This window comes from Rhyacophila brunnea, unplaced genomic scaffold, assembly GCF_057557595.1.
Source record: "Rhyacophila brunnea isolate RB1 unplaced genomic scaffold, BYU_Rbru_1.0 scaffold_17, whole genome shotgun sequence".
Taxonomy (NCBI): Eukaryota; Metazoa; Arthropoda; class Insecta; order Trichoptera; family Rhyacophilidae; genus Rhyacophila; species Rhyacophila brunnea.
Window position 1 is genome coordinate 838101 of NW_028232827.1, and position 22521 is coordinate 860621.

Consider the following 22521-nt stretch of genomic DNA (forward strand, 5'->3'; position numbering starts at 1 on the left):
TAAAAAAAAAAATCAATAATTTACACCCCCCCCCTCCCTATGATTAATAAATACAAAAACAACTAGATTTAAAAAAAAAAAACATAGCTTGTTGTGCAATAATCTTCAATTTATACAATTACTGTATTCTTTTGTTTAATATAAAATGACAGAAATTTTAAAATGTTTTCAGATATCAATATAAAAGTTTTATTAAATATTTTTCAGTTGGAAGTCCATGCCGCATGAAAGGATATTCGTGGGGGACATGCATTTTAGCCAAAAACTGTCCCGAAGTCTATGAGTAAGAGTCCAATTTAAAAACTATTAATTACACAAATATATAAATTGATAAATCCTCCATAATACCCCGTTACACGTGCATGGATGTACTGTGCACAGTAAGAAAATGTATAGGGAAACATGTATTATCGTGCAGTTGGCAAAATTGCGTGCATAAATCAAACAAGATTGTGATGATTTATGCCGCGCAAGTAAGATGATTATTTTCGATAGGGGTGCCGGTAAAACTACTCATTTTGAGATCCAATTTTCAATACGACCTGTCAGATAGTAGTATAAAATGACAACATCGCGCCTCGCTTATTTGGAATGGAAATGAAAATTTAAGAATGGGATTGGAGAGACAGTCAGCACTTTTACGTGTAAACAGTTATTGTCATGACAGTTTTAAATAAGCACAATTGGCGACAGTAATTCCATGCATCTGTACAGGCGCTATAACATTTCGATAATATTATACAAAGTCTGCTCACGAAAAATCGCCAGGAAGGGTATCATTCTTCATTTTGCGTTTTCTTTAATTGGACGTGTTTCACCAAACAAGATCCAACCCACACATGACATTAATATGCTAGAATTCAATATTTCGACAAGATTAATTTAAAATGACCTGTGATTATTTAATTTTATAATGAGTATCCCGTCAGACGTTTAAATTAAATAATCAGACATATTTTGGAAATCAAATATTGAATTTTATCAGAATGACACACGTGCGGCTTGGATCTTTTTTGCAGTAAAACGCCATATTGTATGCTCAGTTTATCAAAACAATATTTTATTACTATGTATAAGTAAACATTTGAATAATTTATATAAAAATATAAGCATTTAATCTATTTTGTATTTTATTATTAATAGTGGTTTTTTTACAACGTTTTTATTAACTGGTATTCTTGTTTGTCCGGTGGTTGTTTGTCCTGTATGAAGCGGAAAGGCCATAAGTACACCATGATTTGCTTTATTATTTTAAATCTCGCTAACCCATTCATTAAGTCTTTACTATCAGAAACAGCAATCTCATATTAAATTCACATTATTATTTATATTACAATATTGTTTACTCCATTAAACTTATGTATTTCCAAGATTGAACGTATACAATATTAACAATAAATGTCTTAAATAGAATTATCTATTTTATCAATGTTATTTGTAAATATATAAACAATGGAAAAATATGCCAAATTGTCAAAAATGTCAAATTGTAATCCCGAAATCCCGGGATCAGAATTTTGGCTCGGGATTGGATTCCCTAATTGTGACTATACGTAAATAAGATCTTGGCTATGTTAACTTGTAGAGCGAGACGGAGTGCCTACGTCAGTTTCACATATTGAGCATTGAGATGCAAGATCCGACTGTTTTCAAATATGATTTCGTCACGGCCGCCGTCTTAATTTATATTTCCCCGCGAGGTGTCAATTAATATCGAGTGGCTAGCAGCTAGTAGTTTTACTGCAATTACATTTTGTGCTGCAAGCGCGATGGCATGACTGATAAAATTCCAGGTTATGTTGATATGTCTGACGTGTCAATACAAAATTCTTGAGTTCAGCCGTAACAGCCAGCACGAACATACCCGAATTTGACCGACACGTCTACCAACCTAAATTTTCGCCGTATTACGAATTGGAGATAGTCGCCGATAACTGTTTTGTGAATGTAATGCCTTCCGTATCAATTCGGACCTATGAAAATTACGGAAACGTGCTAAAGTGGTTACTGTATAGACCCACAGGTTTATATAACGCAGTTGGCGGGCGATCTATTTTACAACGTTTTTGTTAGGTCGTGTTCTTATTTATCCGGTGGTCCAGTACAAATCTTGCAATCGATTTTAAGCTAACTTCCCGACTAGCTAGACATTTGAAACTTTAAGAATGTATCAGAACACGATGCCAATGCTTTCTTTTAATACTTTTAGCAATCTTTAAGCAGAATTGAATTAATTTTCAGTTAATTCTATTATTTCAGAAAAATCCGTAAAAAGTAAAAGACTATTATTGGTTGCTAAGGGGGTGGTCCTGGCAACTAAATTATTAATATTAATATATACGTGCGTTACTATGGAAATCAAAATGAAATGTCAAAATAACATTCTTCAGTATTCTATATGTGTTTGTTTTTTTATTTACTTCATATCAAGTACAAGTTTGAGCATATTGAACATAATAATTCAACAGAAAATTTAAAAGCGTTGTATATAAAAAGTTCTTTTTATCTTTTAATTATTTTAATATATTTTTAGGCTACTAAAAGCTAGGAAGGCTCACAATAATCCAAGATGCGGTTTTGAAGGATATGATGAGATAGTATGCTGTTCACAGATGTATATGTTTCCAGGTAAATTATTATAAACCATATAATTCCTTATATTTAAATCTGTCATAATACTTAAATTATATATTTCTATCATTCATATTAAACACTTTAAAATATAGATGTAAGATGCTAGTGTAAAAGCACCACAGTAGTAAATCGACTTGTGTATTTCCACGAATACTCATATTAGCTTTATTATTTATTTAAAGTGTTTTATTATTTTTTTCAGATTATCAAAATGACATGGAGGTATCTACGGCGCCATCATTAACTGCAACAGCGGCGAATGTTGCCATAACGAAGGCGACGAATCACTCAAAGATAATCAGAAAATCAGATATAGGTAAAAGCCCACATAATACAATATTAGAACCGTGATTTTACGTGCCCTGTATTTATGTTTTCCCGCTATTTGTGTACCTATAGTTTTCGCTGTCCATTTTATTAAGAGCATACATAAGTGAAACGGCAAATAATTTTCAACAGTAGGTGGGACGAAATATTTCACTCATCGCCAATCGGAGACCGACAATCGAAGTGTAAGCTCGTCAATTTGTTTTGTGATGGCTTAATCCAAAGAAAAACAAATGAACATGAATAAAAAAGTGTGCACAATTTTGTCGTATCGCCGAAAATATACCAAAACTATTATGGTTTGATTTCGTATCCGGAAATTTGTACGTAAAGAGTTCACCGAAAGACACTTATTCGTGTGCCGCAGTACGTGAAACATGAGTTCGTGTAACATTTAATCAAATGACGAGTTCTTCGTTGAACATTTCACCGTGGAGTATATTTGTACGTATGCTACAACATGTGGAGATGTCTTTACTAGGTTAGGTTAGGTTAGAATTAATCTAATTGGAACAGTACTATTTGCAAACTATCGCCGCATTTTGTAAGATACGTACACATGTATTCCACGGTGAAATGTTCAACGAAGAACTCGTCATTTGATAAAATGTTATACGAACTCATGTTTCACGTACTGCGGCGCACGCATAAGTGTCCCACGCTTAACTGCATACGTACAACCAGGGACGGCTCTAGTAAAGGAGCAAAGTGTGCACTGCACTCCCATCATCGATTAAATAAAAATATATAATATACAACCCCCATGTATTCCGAAAAATGCGATATCGAAAACTTATACGAAATCAATCATTTTGAATTCCGCGCGCATTCGGGCAATAGTGATTTCGACGCGCAACGCCACCGTCTACCAATACACACGTAACTACACCAATGAGACGCGACTAATACACATACCTCCATCGGTGAGACATGGCAAGGAGCAAAATTCAAAGTGTACCTTGAGTTTACACTATTTTTCACGCATACATTTAAAAATTCACAACAGCAAATGAGGCTAGTAGAATCAAAACCAACAAAGTTCTATAAGACTACATGAATCTTCGTTGGAAATGATGTTTTCCAAGTTAATTCTTCAGGAGGTTGCCTGTACCTAATGCCATAGTACACAAAGCTTAACTCGGCGTTCGGACAATAAAACCATACACTGGCCGATATAAATATTCCAACACAAGCGCTTAGGCCACGCGTCGAGATATAGTTGGAAGCCTAATTATTGATGACTAATGTCATGTCGATGCATGCCGTGCAAAAATAAAAACATATTCCCGACTTATTTATCAAACGGTTAGTTTAGTAAGTTTAGTTCAACGTGAGCCGCTCCCGGTTTCACCGATTTCGCCGATATTATTATGCTAACGTTGGTGGATTAATTTTTTTATTTTCATTTTGAGATTACCCTATTACTATTAGTGTTTCAATAGGTAGGTATCTTAAATTTGATGTACACACAGTTCAGTTCAGCTTGTTGATTTTTTTAATCAGGTGGGTATTTCACAGAAACGCTGTTATTGAGAATAAATAGGTACTTAGGTGTAGAATTGTAGACGTAGGTGGGTGGGTAGCTTTTAACAATTAATTATCCTAGTGTTTGTCGTATTGAAGTAGGTACCTAGTTACATAGGACTTATAATATTTATTATTACGTTTATTTTGTACAGATAGGTAGGTAGGTATCTATTCAATAAGAAGGAAATGGAGCATAGGTACTGTCGTTGAATGAGAATTTTACAAGTGGAATTATTATTGTTCATCGTTATTTTAATGAGCGATTCACATCGAGACGGATGACAGTTTACATTGGCCGACATTATTAGCTCAGCCAGGTATTCATTCATTGAACGGTACCTATCTACCTATTTATAATTTTTCTTATTTGAAACGATAATGGGGCCCTATTTCGTGGTCGATTTGAGATTAGGTGGTACCTATTTTGATAGGTAAGTAAGTACGATAAAAAGGCCCCATTTCTTTCGTTGTCATTTTGAGATTAGGTAGGTAACATTAACCTTATCATTAGGTAGGTAACTGTGTAGGTAGTATGTCGATAACTACCCACTGTCCTATAGTTTAATGGGAATTAATTTTCCGAGTCGAATTCATGAAGCAATTATTATTCACATCGGCGCATCATCTATTCTATAGGTGGGTAAGTATAAATACTGCTTTCGGATCACAATAAGTGCTAATACTTTGATACAACCCTACCTTGGATAGCTGCCGTAGCGGCAGAATGTCATCAATGGGAATTTAGAGCATAAATCGACGATTCAATGCAATAACGTCATCGTAGGTATCGTGACAATGCATTCATTAAACGAAGTTGCGATTTTATATGACAGATCACAGCACTGTCGTGTCGCGGGAACGTTCTGCGATTTGAATCTGACATGGGCTGATTTTAAAGAAAATACCGAAGATATTGATTTTTCCCACTCAATATCGACGTTTCGGCTTAAATATGTTCAATAAGCATGTCACTCATCATGTTAAATGTGCCGAAATTCCTTCGTTGCAAAGTTTATATCATTTTTTGCAGTTCGACGTTTAACGTAGGGGCAGATTGGCAATGCGCGGAGGTGACATTTATTTTTTATAACTTTTATTATAACTATCTTATTACTCGATGGACAACGTTAAAACTTTGGGGAATATGTAAATATGCATTGTCTGAAACATATCTACAATGCGGCTGCACGCAATGAATTTTTAAAAATCGGCGGTCACAGTTAGAGTTCCGTAAACAACGCGACCGAATTATGCCAAATTATCAGCTATGTTTCGCATTAATCATTTCAAAATCATACGTATATTTAAAATGTGTACTGAAGAGAGCTAGCCGCCTACCTAGCCGGCTGGCTTTATATTTTAGTAAATGAATTTTTTTAAATCGGGTAATTTAATACTTATTTATAAATAATGAATAATTATTATTAACGTGACAAATTTTAACTTAAAAATGAACTAATAGTCTTATACAGTAGAGAAGATTTCTACGTTACTGTTGGAGCATTATTGCTACTTCAACTTTTCACTAATAATAATTTACTGGAAGTATTTGGCAAAAGTGTTACCCTATTAAAAATAATTTGTACAATCCCGATGATTTCAGTATGAAGTGAGCGTTGTTTCTCAACTTTAGAAAAGGTTAAGTAATTTTTGAGAAGTACAATGACTCAAGACAGGCTAAATGCTCTTGCGATGTTAAGTATAGAAAAACAATTGATATCGTCAACACCAGACTTTAATGTTCGTGTTATCGACGTGTTTTCAAAATCGATGGAAGATGGGGACTTCTTGCATAAATAGGTGAGTTTTTTTTGCACTCCCTCATATTCTTGTCACCGGCCGCCACTGCGTACAACTTACATGTAACCGTTTGATTTAGGCAGGGTTTAATTGATTTTTTAAAAACGAACCAATACCATCTGTAAATATATAATTAATTGTAATCTTAGTTCAATAAAAACAAATACATATGACTAACAAAGTTTAATGTGCACTTTTTATTGCGGATCTTAGAAGCCTACCTCCACCCTTCGCTACTGGTTAGGATAGGTTTATTCTTCGATATGATTTTACATTGCGTATATAATACAATATAACTTAGTAGCAATATAATAATATGTATTATAATTGTTCTATTTATAGCATGCGATAAATATGTCGCGAATAAACCGCCCTCTATTACTCCGACAATCATCAGAGGGACAGGAACAAGGCTGGGAGACTTTCCACACATGGTAAGCATACCCATTTTAAAATATGTCTTAAGCCACGTAGATGTCTGTAAATCTCTAACAATGTACGAAAATATATATTAATGTAATCTACAAGCAGCGCAAGGTACATCGATATTGATCTAATCGTTTTTGAATTATGACCGAACACACAGTTGTATAGAGAAACCACTTCGCTAAATGGTACCATTATTACACAAATTCGTGTTTTTTTTTTAACTGTAGCACGGAGGGGGGGGGGGGGGCGATGAAAATAATGTATAAAATATAATAAAGATATTCCTTCTACACTTTTACAATAACTTGTAGGTAAAAATATGATTACGTCACGGCCGCCGTCTTAATTTACAGTTCCTCGCGACCTGTCAAATAGAGAGTAGCTAGTAGCAGCTAGTAGTAACATAATATTTATTTTACTGCAATTACATTTATGCTGCAATCGCAATGACATGACTAATAAAATTGTAGGTTATGTTGATATGTCTGACGTGTCAATACAAAATTCTTGGGTTACATACCCGAATTTGACCGACATGTCTACCAACCTAAATTTTCGCCTTAATATGGATTTACCGATTTACCGACTCACCAACCACCTTGCGCATGGAATGCCTTCCGTGTTAATTTGGACCAATGAAAACAGCGGAAACGTGCTAAAGTGATAACTGTTAGCTGGCTCTCACATCAAAACTCGTCTCACCTAAAATGTGTCAAATACGTCGATGTGACGTCATCGCTATTACCAAAACACACGTTGCCAAATGGTGCTCCGCAGATTGGTTGAATGCGACTGTTTCGTTTGAAAAAAAACATCTGCTGTTGCAATCGACAAGTTGCATCATTTTCGGGTTCCAAGTCGAGGAGTCGAAGTCACATACAAACACCTATGAATTGGTCATTCCTATACCGCTCGCCGATTACCTCATTCAAATATTATCTATACGTTTGGCAGGCTACGCGAGACTGTCGCTAGGTAGATATGCGTGGTATTCACAAGCAACACTGGATCTCGGTTTTCGGAAGGTCTATTTAATGGGTGTGCGGCACACGGTCGAGTTTTGATGTGAGAGCCGGCTCAAGAATAGCTGCGCAAGTCTTCATAAATCATTTTTTTCGGACACATGTTTAATTGTTATGAATATGTTTCAGGTTAATCTAGGCTACCCAGATGACAGTACCGGAGGTATTGACTTTGATTGCGGGGGTACGCTGATTTCTGAATGGTACGTCTTGACTGCTGCGCATTGTGTCAAATTAAAAAATAACCGGTAAGAAAATTTTATTTTGCTATAATAACGTGTAAGAAAATGACGTAACAAGCGACCAAAGAGTAAACACCAATGCATGGCGTTTAGTAATGGATTTTATTACGACATGAATCTGCAACACGAATTTATTGGGTCTAGGACGATTTCGCGCCGGGACAACTGGACGCCACGCAATTCGAAAATAAATAGACGTTAGGTACTTATAGGTAGGTTAATATTATTATTTATATTTAAATAATTATATTATGATTTAATAGTTGGTGAGAACTTAAATATGCACACGTAAATAATGATTTCATCGTGCATATGTTTAAGTTCCAACGAAAAAAGAGTTTTTTATTCTTATATGAAGCCTTAGTCATGGTAATTCTCAATCCGCAATAAAAGAAACATTATGTTAAGAGTAATATGAATTTTATTCAAACTACTAAGTAGTAGAATATAGAAACTGATTAAAATTCCTCGTCTACATTCTGTTTACGTGTCTACGACAGTGCGGCGTCCAATTGTCCTGGCGTCCAGTTGTCCCATTCCCAATTTATTCAATCAGTACTTATAGGACGTATAATATTTTCTTTTAACATAATATTCATGATAACAACATATAGATCAGTAAAACTTAACGCAAAATAAAAACTATGTGTTATTCATAAAGTATTTTGTTTATCAGTTTTTAAAGCTTACATTATGAACAGAACATACATAATAACAGTCTGGTTGAGTGAGGGAATGACGTCACAAGGAACCAATCCCTGTGGAATAAATATTGTAATATATTGTGTTTTAATTTAATTAATAGGTTTAATTCAATCATTGGTATTTAGGCTTATAAATAAATATAGCATAATACGAGGGTGGGTCAATAATTCCTTAGAAAAAAGCATTAAAACAGTTTTTATTTTTGTATTTTTTTTTTATTTCTCAACATAATCTCCTTGGAGCTCAATACACTTGGTTAGACGTTTCTCAATTTTTTTTAAACCGTCAGAAAAATAAGTTTTCGGAAGGTCCTCAAAATAAGCATTTGTCCGATCGATGACTTCTTCATTTGAAAAAAAACGTTGTCCACTTAGCCATTTTTTTAAGTTTGGGAAAAGGAAAAAGTCACTGGGGGCTAAATCTGGCGAATACGGTGGGTGGTCGACCAATTCGAACTTCAATTCTTCAATTTTAGCCATTGATCGTAAACATGTGTGAACACGGGCATTGTCCTGATGAAAGAGGATTTTTTTCCTGTTTAAATGAGGCCATTTTTCTTCAATTTTGTTTTTTAGCTGGTCCAATAAAGATGCATAATAATCCCCTGTTATTGTTTTTCCTTTTTCCAAATAGTCAACGAAAATAATTTCACGTGCATCCCAAAATACAGTAGCCATAACCTTACCAGCTGATTTTACGGTTTTCGCCTTCTTTGGACATGGTTTGCCTTCGCAATCCACTGCTTTGACTGTTCTTTCGGCTCGGGAGTATAGTGGTGTATCCATGTTTCATCTACAGTCACAAAGCGACGAAAAAATTTATCCGGATTGCGTTGCATGAGCGACAACAGGGCTTTAGAGGCCACCACCCTATTGCGTTTATTGTCGACTATGAGCAAACGCGGCACCCATCTTGCAGAAATATTTTTCATGCCCAATTTGTCATGTAAAATAGAAATGACGCTACCTTTTGAGATCCCTGTAACCTCAATTATCTCACTCAACTTTAATCTTCGGTCACTTAACACCATATCGTGGATTTTATTGATCATTTCTGGTGTAGTCACCTCTACAGGACGTCCTGAGCGTGGTTCATCCTTTGTTGATGTACGACCACGTTTAAATTCATTTAACCAGTTATAAATAGTTGCAAGTGAAGGAGCAGATATGCCGTGAACTAAATCCAACTCATTTTTTATTTCCTTTGCTGTTAACCCTTTTATATTAAAATGTTTAATAACAGCTCTAAACTCAATTTTCTCCATTTTCCATTTTTCCATTTTCCACAAGCAAATTTTTTTTTTAAATGTACGAAAAACACACAACAACCCGACCAATCTGATTGAAACTTCGCAGCATACTGAATCGGTAGTGCCGCTGCATGAAAACAAACCGCTTACAGTACTAGTCGCGCCACTTGTCGGCTTTTCTAAGGACTTATTGACCCACCCTCGTATTATCTCTAAACCGAATCCGATGTGAGAATTCCAGATATCCGTATATGACGGTGGCAAGAGGTGGAGGTAGGGTGTTAAGATTCGACATAAACAGTGCACAATAAACTTTGTCAGTCATACTTATTTATATTCATTGAACTAAGAATACAATTTGCAGATGGTGGTGGTAGTTTTTAAAATTCAATTATTAAACAATGCCTAAACCAAACCATACTTCATATTTCAGGCATGCTATTGGCGATCCAACAAAATAGTGCACACCTTTTCAGTTATAGTTATTTTTCGTTTTCGTTGAATTAAGAATACATATTACAGATGGTGATGGTTAGTTTTTTTTTTAATTTATTAAGCCCTGCCTAGACCAAACCATAATCGATAAAAAATATATCTATAAAATATCTAAAATTACGTATGGTTTAATGGAATAATTTTAGATATTTTATTGATGAACGAATATTTTTTGACCATTATCTTCTATGGCTTGGATTACGCAGGGTTTAATTGAATTTTTAAAACTAACAAACATTATCTTAGTTCAATGAAAACAATTGCGTTTGACTGACAGAGTTTAGTATGCACTATTTATGTCGGATCTTAACAGCCAAATTAACCAGCTTAATCTCCACCCTTCGCCACTGGTATGTGATGTATCAATAATTGGGGCTTGAAAGAGTTCCTAGTGTATGAGTGTGGTGAGATTCAGACCACTTAACTCATCGTGAAGTCATGCAACATGTCTATCTTCCCCGAAGAAGTGTCAACCATATCCGGCAATCAAACACGATGTGCAGGCTCAAACACTAAAGGGTTATAAAATTAGTACCCACTATAGATTTTTAAAACGTCATAGTAGCCATTTATATCTGATTACCATCAAAATTGACATTTTTGTTCAGTATTGTTTGGCAAATCATCATGGAAAGATACACAGCTGCACAGCGCATACCTACAAATTTATTCGAGCCACGTTTCGGGCATCGGTCAAAATAATCGACATACCGAGCTTACTATTCGTAATTTAATTAGAAAATTGGTAATTAATAATCAAATGGTAATGTTTGTGAAATTGTTAAGAATCCTACCCGTCAAAAACGTAAACGTACTGCTAAAATTATCGATGTTGTGAATCAAAGTGTGGATAAAAATTTAGAAAAATCTTCAAACTTCACATTTCTTACGGCACTGCATGGATTATTCTTTATAAAGATTTCAATTTGAAGGCGTATAAAATATAGTTAAGAACTTAAACCGAATGAACCGAAATTTTGCTGATTGGTCTTTAGAGCAACTCTTATTTGATAACCTTAATATTATACTTCCCAACTACCACCATTTTTTCCCACTCCAGACGTGACGGTATTTTAAAACTATATTTTATTTGTTTCAGCAATCCCCCAACGGTGGTTCGCATCGGAGTTGTGGATATGCAAGAGAGCAATAACATCGGTCACACAGATTATTTGATTTCTGAGATTATCCCACATCCAAACTATACAGTCAGTTATAATTACTACGATATAGCTCTATTAAGGTATGAAAACGATAGCTTTCTGATGAATATTAAAAAAATATATAAGCTTAGTTATATATAAAATATATAACTTTCCGGGGGGACATGCTCAGCGTACGTCAAAATGGAGCTTTTATGCTATTTTCAAAGCATGATCCTGGACATTCCTTAAACGTTGTAGATAATCTATTTACATAATTTTGAAGCCTTATTATCCTTTATATTTATTTTAAACATTTGATGACTTAATGACAAACATTCAATAATTCATACATAACCATACAATTCATACGACCAACGCCATCTTCTGAAATTTTTAAGAATTATTTCAGGACATCATTGGCACTTATACCCTTCTGTACGACATTGGCCATGGCACATGCTATCCATTTCCTAAATAAAACCGTTTTCATAATTTCTGGCACTTACAGCCTTTTAAGTTTCCGGTATTCAAGTATATTCATGCTTTATTAATATTATCAAATTAATGTTAGCAAATACCTCCATATACTGCTGAAGGAACTGTCAAAATGGACATCATTCACATTCAATTTGATGTCTTGTCAATAGCGGAAAATTGTAGAGCTACGATTGTGATATTAACAGACAATATTGAAACAAAAAATTAAATTTTACGAAAATTGGAGTTGATCCATAATATTATTGTGAACCACCCATATTTTTCTCCACAGGCTAAATAGGTCAGTTTCAGTAAACTCGTTCGTTTATCCGGCTTGCATTGGAACTGATCCTGAAGATCCTGATGACGTTATGTTCATAACTGGCTGGGGCACCATAGATATCAAAAGTAAGTAGATACACATCCTTAAATACTACTCAAATTTTTAATTCTAATTTCTACTCGATGTCACTAGAACATTAAAAAATGGCGCGACTAAGCTAAACAGCTGTTCTTCACTGACATATACATTGATTAATCTAATAGAGCCAGCTGTATTGATAGACAGCCAACCCAGATTAGCTTCCTAACTACATAGTGGAGAATTTTAATATAATAATAATAATATAATGCCGAACTTTTACTTTGAGTGCTTGATTAGTTACTGTTGAGTGTAGTAGGTATTTAGGATGACAACATGGTTTTTTCTTTGGGAAACCATAAAACCTTTTTCTGTGTGCGCGCCTGTAGTATGTTATCCAATATCTTTAAATTAATATAATAATTATTATAGTATTGAACATACATAACTTGAAAACACTTCAGATACATACCAACTAGAAAAAATCATATTTGAAAAAAAAAATACGACCCTCGACGGGATTTAAACCCGTATAACCATTGGTGTCGCGCCAATCTGCATCAACCACTACGCTACGAGACTCCTATCTAATAACGATAATTTAAACTAGTAGGTTATACATGAAATGCTTCTTGTTATTATTAACTATCGGTTTTTGTGTATTTGCGTATTGTGTGCATTGTGTGAGTCTCGTAGCATAATTGGTTAATTTGCAATTTTTAATCGCACAGATTGGTGCGACACCGATGGTTATACGGGTTCAAATTCCGTCGAGGTTCGTTTTTTTTTAAATATGATTTTTCCTAGTGGGTATGTATCTGAAGTGTTTTCAAGTTATGTATGTTCAATATTTGAAATGTTACGTTCTCAAAGTCTTGTTAATTATTCATTTGAATAAAAGAAATAGTTTATTATAGTATTGTTTTATTATTTATTTTTTCACCCGTAATATTACAAAATGGCTCGCCCGCGTCAATCAGCTGTTATTGACATATCAATTTGGATAATGAAATTTAATGATCGTTATTATTGTGTTTTTTTGTTGCAGGAGAAAGTAAGAGTAGGTTTCTGATGAAAGCAAACGTCACCGCTGTCCCGATTGATGAGTGCAATGTCACGCACACGACTTCGAGAAACAAGAACATTCCGAATGGATTGAACGTCAACCACATTTGCGCATTGGACACTATCAATTACGCTGATACCTGCCAGGTACGTTATTTATCTATAAGACTCATTAAGACGAGTCACTGAAGATGAATAAAACATTCGATGAATGCGCAATTTTGCGTTATGGAACTGTGAATTGGCCTCCAAGATCGTGTGATTTAACACCTTTAGATTATTTTCTGTGGAGGTATGTGAAGTCGTTAGTCTACGCCGATACACGACTTGGAAGCCAACATTCGCTGCGTTATTGCCGATACACGGCCCCAGCTGCTCGAAAATTGGACCTCCAGAATGCGCTTTCTTCAAGCCAGCCGCGGAGTCCATATGCCCGAAATCATTTGTAAACACTAATGGCATAAAATTATCTTTCGGATAAAACCAGTAACACGTCCATTACCACAATGTTTATGGGTTTTATTTCATTTTAAAGTTCTACACCTCTAAAAAAATCGGTGCGTGTACTTAAGTACGCGCGTTAGAAGTTATACTTCTTTGGCGTAACAGAACACAAACAAAACTTGTGATAACCTAGATTCTTCGACTAGTTCTTAATTATCTTGTTATTTCTCGTTGTTTTTATTTTTAAAGTAACAACTGTCACTCTGACGTTTAATCGTGTGTTTACGTAAGGAACGGCCGACAATAATAAATTCGTTGCCTAAGCAACGGAACAATTGAGTCGTTCACAAGCATAGTGAACCAAGTCCATTCTGGTTTTTTTAGTAATCTAGGTTCAAACATAATATTTGAGTATTTCTACATTTAAGTTATTATGCAAGGAAAATCATACCCTTACATAATTATAAATAATCAAATATTATGTTTGAACCTAGCTTACTAAAAATAACCAGAATGGTCTTGGTTCACTATGCTTGTGAACCACTCAATTCTACTATCAAACTTGCGTTTGTATACAGCCGACTGATTCGCAGCTATTTTCATACTATCGTAACGGTGTGCGCGCGCAGCTCTCAATTTCACTCTCGTCCCAAAAGAAGTATAACTTCAAAAACAACCTTTACAAGCGATCTCGCCTAATTATTGGCTTCCCAGCCAGATATAAACGTACTTACGATATTGTTTTATTTTTAAGTGTAACCTTTTGGGGAAACGCTGGTTTACAACATTCTAATATTTACTTTACCATTTCAGGGAGATTCTGGTGGTCCTCTTCAAATCCAATACACCGAAAACATGCATAAAGTAGTCGGAGTAACATCTTTTGGCAGGTCATGTGGTTCAAAAAAACCAGGCGTATATACAAGAGTTTCCAGCTATCTGGATTGGATCGAGAGCTACGTATGGCCAACAGAATCAATTAACATTTAATAAAATACTTTCCACTGCTTCATATTTAAATATAATTAATGTGTGTCATCTTCAAACTTTTGTACTGTTCATTGTCGAACAAGAACTTCTTGTCCACGTGTTAAAACTGTGAACTAACAAGCCCCCCTGTGCAGATAATCGCACTTCTGTTTTCAAATAAAGAACGCCCCCAAATTTATAATTTTTTTTACGCTTCCGTGGTGTACGAATCTAACAATTTACGTAATTTGATGCTTTTTATAATAAAAATATATCTTAAGCGATCAGGAATGATGTTAGAATTATTATTAGTAGACTTTCGGTTTATTGCGAAGAAGCAAAGGAGTCGCATCTGAAAAGAAAGCCGATACATTATTTTAACATGCGTTGCCGCCATGACAGTTATATCACTGAGAAGTCTTCTATATGCGACTACTGCGACTTCCTGTTATCGACGAGATCTTGTTGCCGGACAATAATCACGTATTTTGCATCTTGACTATCTACTTTCATGTTACAATAAAATATCTCTATATATTAAGAGCTACCTAATGTAATTTAATGATTTCTAGTTTATATATATATATGTATAAAAAAATAATGAAACATCATTTTTTCTTTATAAAAATATTAATTTTAAAGTTTAATTTAATATTATAGACAGTAATATTATTTTGTAGTGATTTGTTTTATGCTTTAGAATAGTGGTTATGTTATATAGACCTCTTTAGTGTTATTTGCATGGATTTTATAATGCTTTGTGTAATATTGTATACTCAATTTCTGAGAAAGACACATATTTTGAATATTTTAATATAATACTTTCTTTTAATAAAAGCTCAAATTAATAGTAGAATTATTACATAATATTATAATAAAAGGTATATTAATCATTTTACTGGTATCCGAGAGACAGTTTACCTATTTAAAACTTTTATTTCATTGACAAAAGAAAATATAGATTTATATAAGGAATATATTAAGTTATTTGCTGCGATTTTGAAATGATATTTTATCCTATAGTTTTCGCTTACATTTTCCGGTATAATCAGATAGCAATAGATGTAGTACAACAAATAATTCTCTATTATTCTATTATTATTCAATGTTATTGACACAAAATTTATATATGTATTGTCACCAGACGAAAAAACCCCTGGTCCGCAGTTTCAAATCACAAATCCACAACTTAATCAAACGCCCCTGAATTAGGGTTCACCTCCCCTGGTTTACGAAATAACATCATCACGGCGCATTTCGACAGCGGCGAAAAGGGCAAGTACCTGAGTCCAGCTACTAGGAAATGGTAACTTGCCGGGAGACAAACAAAAATTTACTGTAATTTGTTTCATCCCTTTGCCCCTCCCCGCTGTCTCACCACCCATAGGTTCGTGGCAGAAAAAGGTGACAGTGCAGATTGTGCGGCGAAAGCAAAAAGTACCGCGTGCCACTGGCCACGTGCTCGGCATAGCCGGGCGGTGTTCCTCAACGCGAAGTGCAAAGCCACGCTTGTCTCAATATTATAATTCAGCGAATCTCTTTCCCCGTTATCGTGTTAATAATAATTCATATAACCACCCTCAAAACGAATTGTGTGACCGATAAAGTGTTTCGGTGTTGATCCCGGCAATGTGCCTAAACATTAACCCGCCTCCGTTTTAGCTCCGAATGAATTAAAAGTGTTACGGCAATGGCCAGTAATAATAACGTGTCTTCTCTGTTGTAATCTACAATGTAATCTATAATGTAATATCCGTCGATGTCTGTATAATTTAGTGTAAATAAATCCCGCCTGCGCAGGGCTGTTAAATCAAAAGATGTGTTTTATATAAATTAAACCCCGTGATGTCACACATCTCCCAATCAAAATAATACTGAAGATTCTACCACCGACATACATGTGAGTTCCTCTCCATTCTTCTGGGTATTAGTATGTATGAGAATGTATGGATGAGGATTTAGGTATGTATTGGTGTGTATATACATATATATTATATTAGGTGAGTTTATATATATTATATTAGGCGAGTTTATATATATTATATTAGGCGAATTTATATGTATAGTTTTTTTTTCTCTTAAATAATGTTATAAAAAAGTAGGTACCATGTAAGAGTATTATTAAAGACTAATATCATTAGTTAACTCCATTAATTATTTTTCTTAAAATTGACGATTTACACCACTTGAGTGTAGTATTTTTATTGTTTATAAAGAATAATGATCTATTATTAGGTTTTGATGATTTATTATAATATGCTATCGAGTGTATTGTTAATAATAAGATAGGGTTGTTACTAATTAGGTTTTTTACTGACACTTCAACTATTCATAATTTATTGTATTTTTTGTGACCTTTGACTTGATAGGTAGGTAATGAAGTTTATACCTACTTTATTGTATTGATTTATTATATAAGCTAGAGTTAAAAGTGTTCGTTGTCAGTGTGTGTTTACCTTTGGTGAGTGTACACGACGCCTGAAGATGCCGAAGGGCGAATCCTGGGTCGCAAAAAACGACTTAAATGGAATAGTACAGAGCTTGAATCCATTAGAATAAATAATTCATTTAAACTTGTTGGATAATATCTGATATACGAATATTTTTCTTCATGTTGGATCTGCAATGAGTACCTACATGGTGCGTGGGTCTCACAGGGGGGAGGCTGACAGGACTCTAGCCTTGGGGCCACGGTGTGGCTGGTCGACCAGTTAAGTGAGATAAACACACACCACGAATTTTCTTTAAAAGTAAAAAAAGTTCACTTTAAGCATATTATCATTATAATATACGAGTATGTAGCTGTGTGATGGATTTTGATGTGGTATTATGTTTAAATGTCATCATGATCATCGTCAGCCCGAATCTATCCACTGATGGATGAATGCCTCTCCAAGCTGATTCCACTTCTCTCGGTCTTGTACGTTGCGTTGCCGCGTTCTTCCGCAGAACTTAATCATTTCATCGATCCAGCGGCTCCTAGGTTGCGGAAGTTTTGTACGTCTTGGGTACCACTGGATGACAAGATTTGTCCAACGATTGTCCCTTCTTCGAGCTATGTGTCCTGCTCATTTCGCCCTAACTAAGATTTATATGAAATCTAATTTAGGTATGGTCCCAATATTGAAGCTTGATATTAAAATAAAAAGGATTTCAAGTTATACACATTAATATTTTTATAAAAATAGTTGTTTTTTAAAATAAATATAAAAAATATTAAAACTATGAATTATTAGTCAAAAATCTCTGTCAAAAAATAGAAAACTTAATAAACTAAATTTTATTAAGTAATAAATATGACCATAAAATATAATGTAATAATAACGTAACTGTGGATATAAATAAGTAACAAATTCAGATTTTTTTACAATTTTATTCTAAGTTAACATCATAACATTAGTCAGATACATAGGGCGATGTCATCAAAAATTGTGATTTCATAGAGACATCTATTACACGATTTGCAAAGCATATACGAAAAATCATATTGGAATATCATTCCAATTCAAAGAACCTTCGAGTCATCTTAACTAGATGTCTCCGTATTAAAAATCGATGAAAAAATCGAAAAACCGGTGTTATAATTACAGTTGTTATTTAAACAATGGTTTTATACATCTATATAACATATTGCATTTTATTTCAATCGAACTGTCTTCATATTTTTATAAAAATACTGAAAATCGACCTAGTAATAATAATTATATGAATGTAACTGAATAGTCCAGATTCTGGATTTTATAGTCATTCTAATGAATATATTATTGTACAATGTCCTAAAATTATATGATATTATGGAATAATATTTAAATTTAATATTTGATTGCCTATCAAGTTGGTGATAATAATATTTTTTATGTATATTGTCTATGGTATTTGCATGACATTTGGTATATCATAATACTCTATACATAACCTAAAATATTTCGTGTTTCACTCAATTTCAAAGTTTGACTTAATATTGTTCTACAGTATCATAATTATTATCCATGTTGTACATATTTAAAATATTTGCGTGGCAAAAAATTATCAGAAATATTAAAACCAACAAAATCTTGAATTTATTTTCAGGTAAGATTAATTCATACTAATAATATTGTTATGTATCAAATATCAAAATTTTACGTTTGTTTGTGAGTTACCAAAATACGTTTTATTTTTATAAGGTAGGTAGCATGTTAATCGTGTATTAATATTTCCAGGCAACGAGCAGCTAATTGAGTTATGCCCATTTGAATGGAATAATGAAATTGAAATCGATGAACCCTTTATTGATTCAAATTTATCATCAAACTCTTAGAGTCACCGATGAAACATTAGATATGGTATCATAAGATCAGATACCTCCTACTTCAGGTATGTTCAGAATCGTTGAATTTATTTATATATTGCATAGTAAATCACTATTAAGCTCACAATGGCCGAGCGGCTTATAATATTGTGGGTCCCAGGTTCAAATTCTGGGTCTGGCCATGCGTATTGTTTTTAATTATTGGAGTCAGAATATGGACCTATTAGATTGAGCAAGTGGTTAACTTCCATTTTCTCGTGAAAACAAAAAATCTCTTAATACAAACGTCCATTCTATGTAGACGCTTGTGATCTTATTAAAATCGGACATGGCCAAAAAATAGTATAATGTCGCAGTTCTATTATTATTTATTTGGTATTATGTATGAGATAAATTAATTGACAATGAAGCTTTGTTACATATATATTACTCATAGGTACATATACTTAATTACAATAATACCTATATTTTATGATTATTTATTACAATTTATAATTATGTATCATTTATAGGTGGATACCGTTCATGATGCTGCTGAATACAAAGCCATTCAGGACAAAGGGAAAAAGAAAAAGGGGTGTTTTTGCAGTTGCCGGAATCGAACCGTACCACGATTTTAGATAGGAATTCAACAGTAATCCACAGTGGAGACTATAAGTACCTGTTTACCATGACTGATAATGATAGGAAGGCTTGAAAGAAAAAGAATCTTGGTGTACAATGTTTTTTATTTATTATAAAACAATTTATATCAGGACATAATTTAATGTTACATTCGTCATTGCTAATATTTTAATAGACAACCATTCTTTATATAATATATACATTCATAATGAAATATATAGATAAATTCGCTTCATTACAATTTACATAATTTGTCTTTATTTCTGACTATTGCACTGTGTACCTAATATTTTTGTCTACAATTATTTATGTCTGTATTATGCCAATATGTTCGATAATTATCAACCTATTCAGTTCTTCACAGTAACTGTTCACACTTATGGGTAACTTTCTTGAGATTTCATCACTGTTGTCGAAGAATAGCTGAATGTTAAGAGTCAGAGGTAAGTTGTTGCCAGTGCTGTGTCAGTATTCATGAATCTTTGAAAGAAGCGGTTGGCAATTTTGGCGACTATGGAATCTGCTACCTTGAGTAGCCCCCCTCCCTCTGGATTGGGGAGACGAAGATGATGATAACTGGCATGGTGGCAATTTGCAGAACAGATTCTTTACCAGAAAAAGTGCAGTTCACAATGTGATCCATGTCCAATTGATGTTAGGTGTCGTTTGCCTATAATGTTCATAGAGACTATTTTTACTTATGTATAACAGTCTTGTACATAGTCTGCTCTATCAGGGTGATGGTGTATTATGCAATTGATGATTTTGCACCCATCATCAGTGTTTGCCATATTCTCCACAATGAGATGTATGATTTACTCCGAGGGATGGGCAGCAGAAGCCATAGGTAGAATGACATTTTGTTGGCTACGCAACCTCTATCAGTCTCACTGTCCAAAGCGTCAGGGATCTGATATGACGAACTTAGGATAGGCAGCCGGAGGTGTATTGCAAATCGCTCGCCAACCTTTAATACTAGTCTTATGAAAAATCAGTCTTTGCATAGTCTTTTCACATAGATTGACTAGATGAAATAACAACGCAATGTGTATTCTTGGAGCTCTTCAAGTCTTGCAGATTTTTTTTCTCATGTTACATTAGGCAATGTTCATACAGAATATAATAACATAATTTCTTACTATAATAGTGATGCGACAGTGCTATAAAAACAATATTTTGGTAATTTCGCTTACGCGATGACTGCAAATAAGTCGGTACAGGCAATTTGAATGTACATACACATTCAATTCGGTTTGATAAGATCCGATGATCGCATAAGTAAAATTACACCATTATATCTTTATAAATTTAAAATACACACAAACGACAAAAAAAAATAATAGTAATACATGAAGTAATAAAAAAAATACACAAATACACAATACACAACAATGCCCACCTATACTATCATCAAATCAAGAAGGTGAAATATATCGTTATTATGCTTCTTTACATATTATATTTACCAACAACCATTTACTGTTGTTATGGAGATACATAAAAATTAACATTCAACATAAAAAATGAGTTTAATAATTATTAAAGGGCTCCTATTTTTTATTTTATATTCAGTGTTTGATTGAAAATTTTACATTACGGTCACACGACGCTAATTAGCCCACAAGGCATAGGTAAGGCTCCAATTCTGTTTGATTTATACATTTTGCTTATTATATCAATTATTTCATGATACGTGTAAACTTCATATATAAAGAATTTTCCTCGGGTACACAAAGAGGCGAGCATCAATGTGAATTATGAAATTATATGTAAGTATTATAATTTTGTTCAGACTGGAATCGATGATAATAAAATTTATGAGTATTTCACATTCACAAAGCTGTGGACAGACAGGGACGACAATGAATATACTACAATTTCATTGAAACAATAGTCAGGTGCTGTATAACATTATGGGTATAATTCAACGTTAGAATGCATCAAAATATTTCTTGTGGGAATATATTATATAATATCGGCAAATATGAATATGTTTCGGTACTACATGCCCACCATCATTTATGGCACTACAACGGGTCTTGACCTCCTTCAAAAACTTCTTTCATCCTGAACAAACGAGTGCAGTCTCTCCATTTTCATATGCCACATGATCTTTTCGCCTCTATAAAAACCACAAATCCATAGCTTCTGTTTATATTATCCATGTTATGGATCTTTCATGCGACAGTATCTTCCGCTGACTGCTCTAGCCCGTTATCAAATAAAATTTTTGAATAGCATGATATGCTTGATTTTTTCATCTCATATTTCAGTGAAACTTTTAGTATTCCTTTTCTAGGACTAGGTGGCCACTGTAATGTGCCAATCAGTAAATTCTGTGTGTCCTTAGCCAAGATGTACTGATTGGAATGTCATATCTTCACTTATATAATATTTTTTTTCTTCTTCTGATGTCATAATCAGGTTGACTTGGAACAGACTAATCAGATTGAAATTCTCATGAGGCATCTGCAGTATGTGGCCTGTTACTCAAAGCTCAGTATACAGTTACTCTGATCCTTCATAAAGTGCTATAACGGGCTACCAGCACCGTCAGAATGAAAGCGTCGAATAGGCAGTATTTGGTTCTTTAAGACGTTCACAATATAACACAACGTTCAGTACATATTTTTTGCGGTTTTCCTAGGTAGATAGGCAGGGCTTTTATTACAAGAGAATCTGTAAACTCCATAGTTAAAACCCCTGCCTATCTAC

The 22521-nt window shown here is 34.0% G+C and overlaps 1 protein-coding gene and 1 long non-coding RNA gene across 2 annotated transcripts in view; both read left to right on the forward strand.

The window, feature by feature from the left end:
- Positions 1-14912, forward strand: part of LOC147073523 (serine protease persephone-like) — a 25106-nt gene extending 10194 nt beyond the window's left edge. Inside the window, exons 3-7 of the mRNA XM_085944648.1 lie at positions 7869-7987; positions 11530-11673; positions 12345-12460; positions 13462-13625; positions 14736-14912. Of these exons, the coding sequence (XP_085800774.1) occupies positions 7869-7987; positions 11530-11673; positions 12345-12460; positions 13462-13625; positions 14736-14912 (720 nt within the window). The remainder of the gene's footprint in view (positions 1-7868; positions 7988-11529; positions 11674-12344; positions 12461-13461; positions 13626-14735) is intronic.
- A 3886-nt stretch (positions 14913-18798) lies between these two features.
- Positions 18799-20056, forward strand: LOC147073524 (uncharacterized). The gene is made up of 3 exons (XR_015070379.1): positions 18799-18962; positions 19094-19247; positions 19695-20056. It is a non-coding gene; the product is annotated as an uncharacterized LOC147073524 (long non-coding RNA).
- Positions 20057-22521: the final 2465 nt, after the last annotated feature.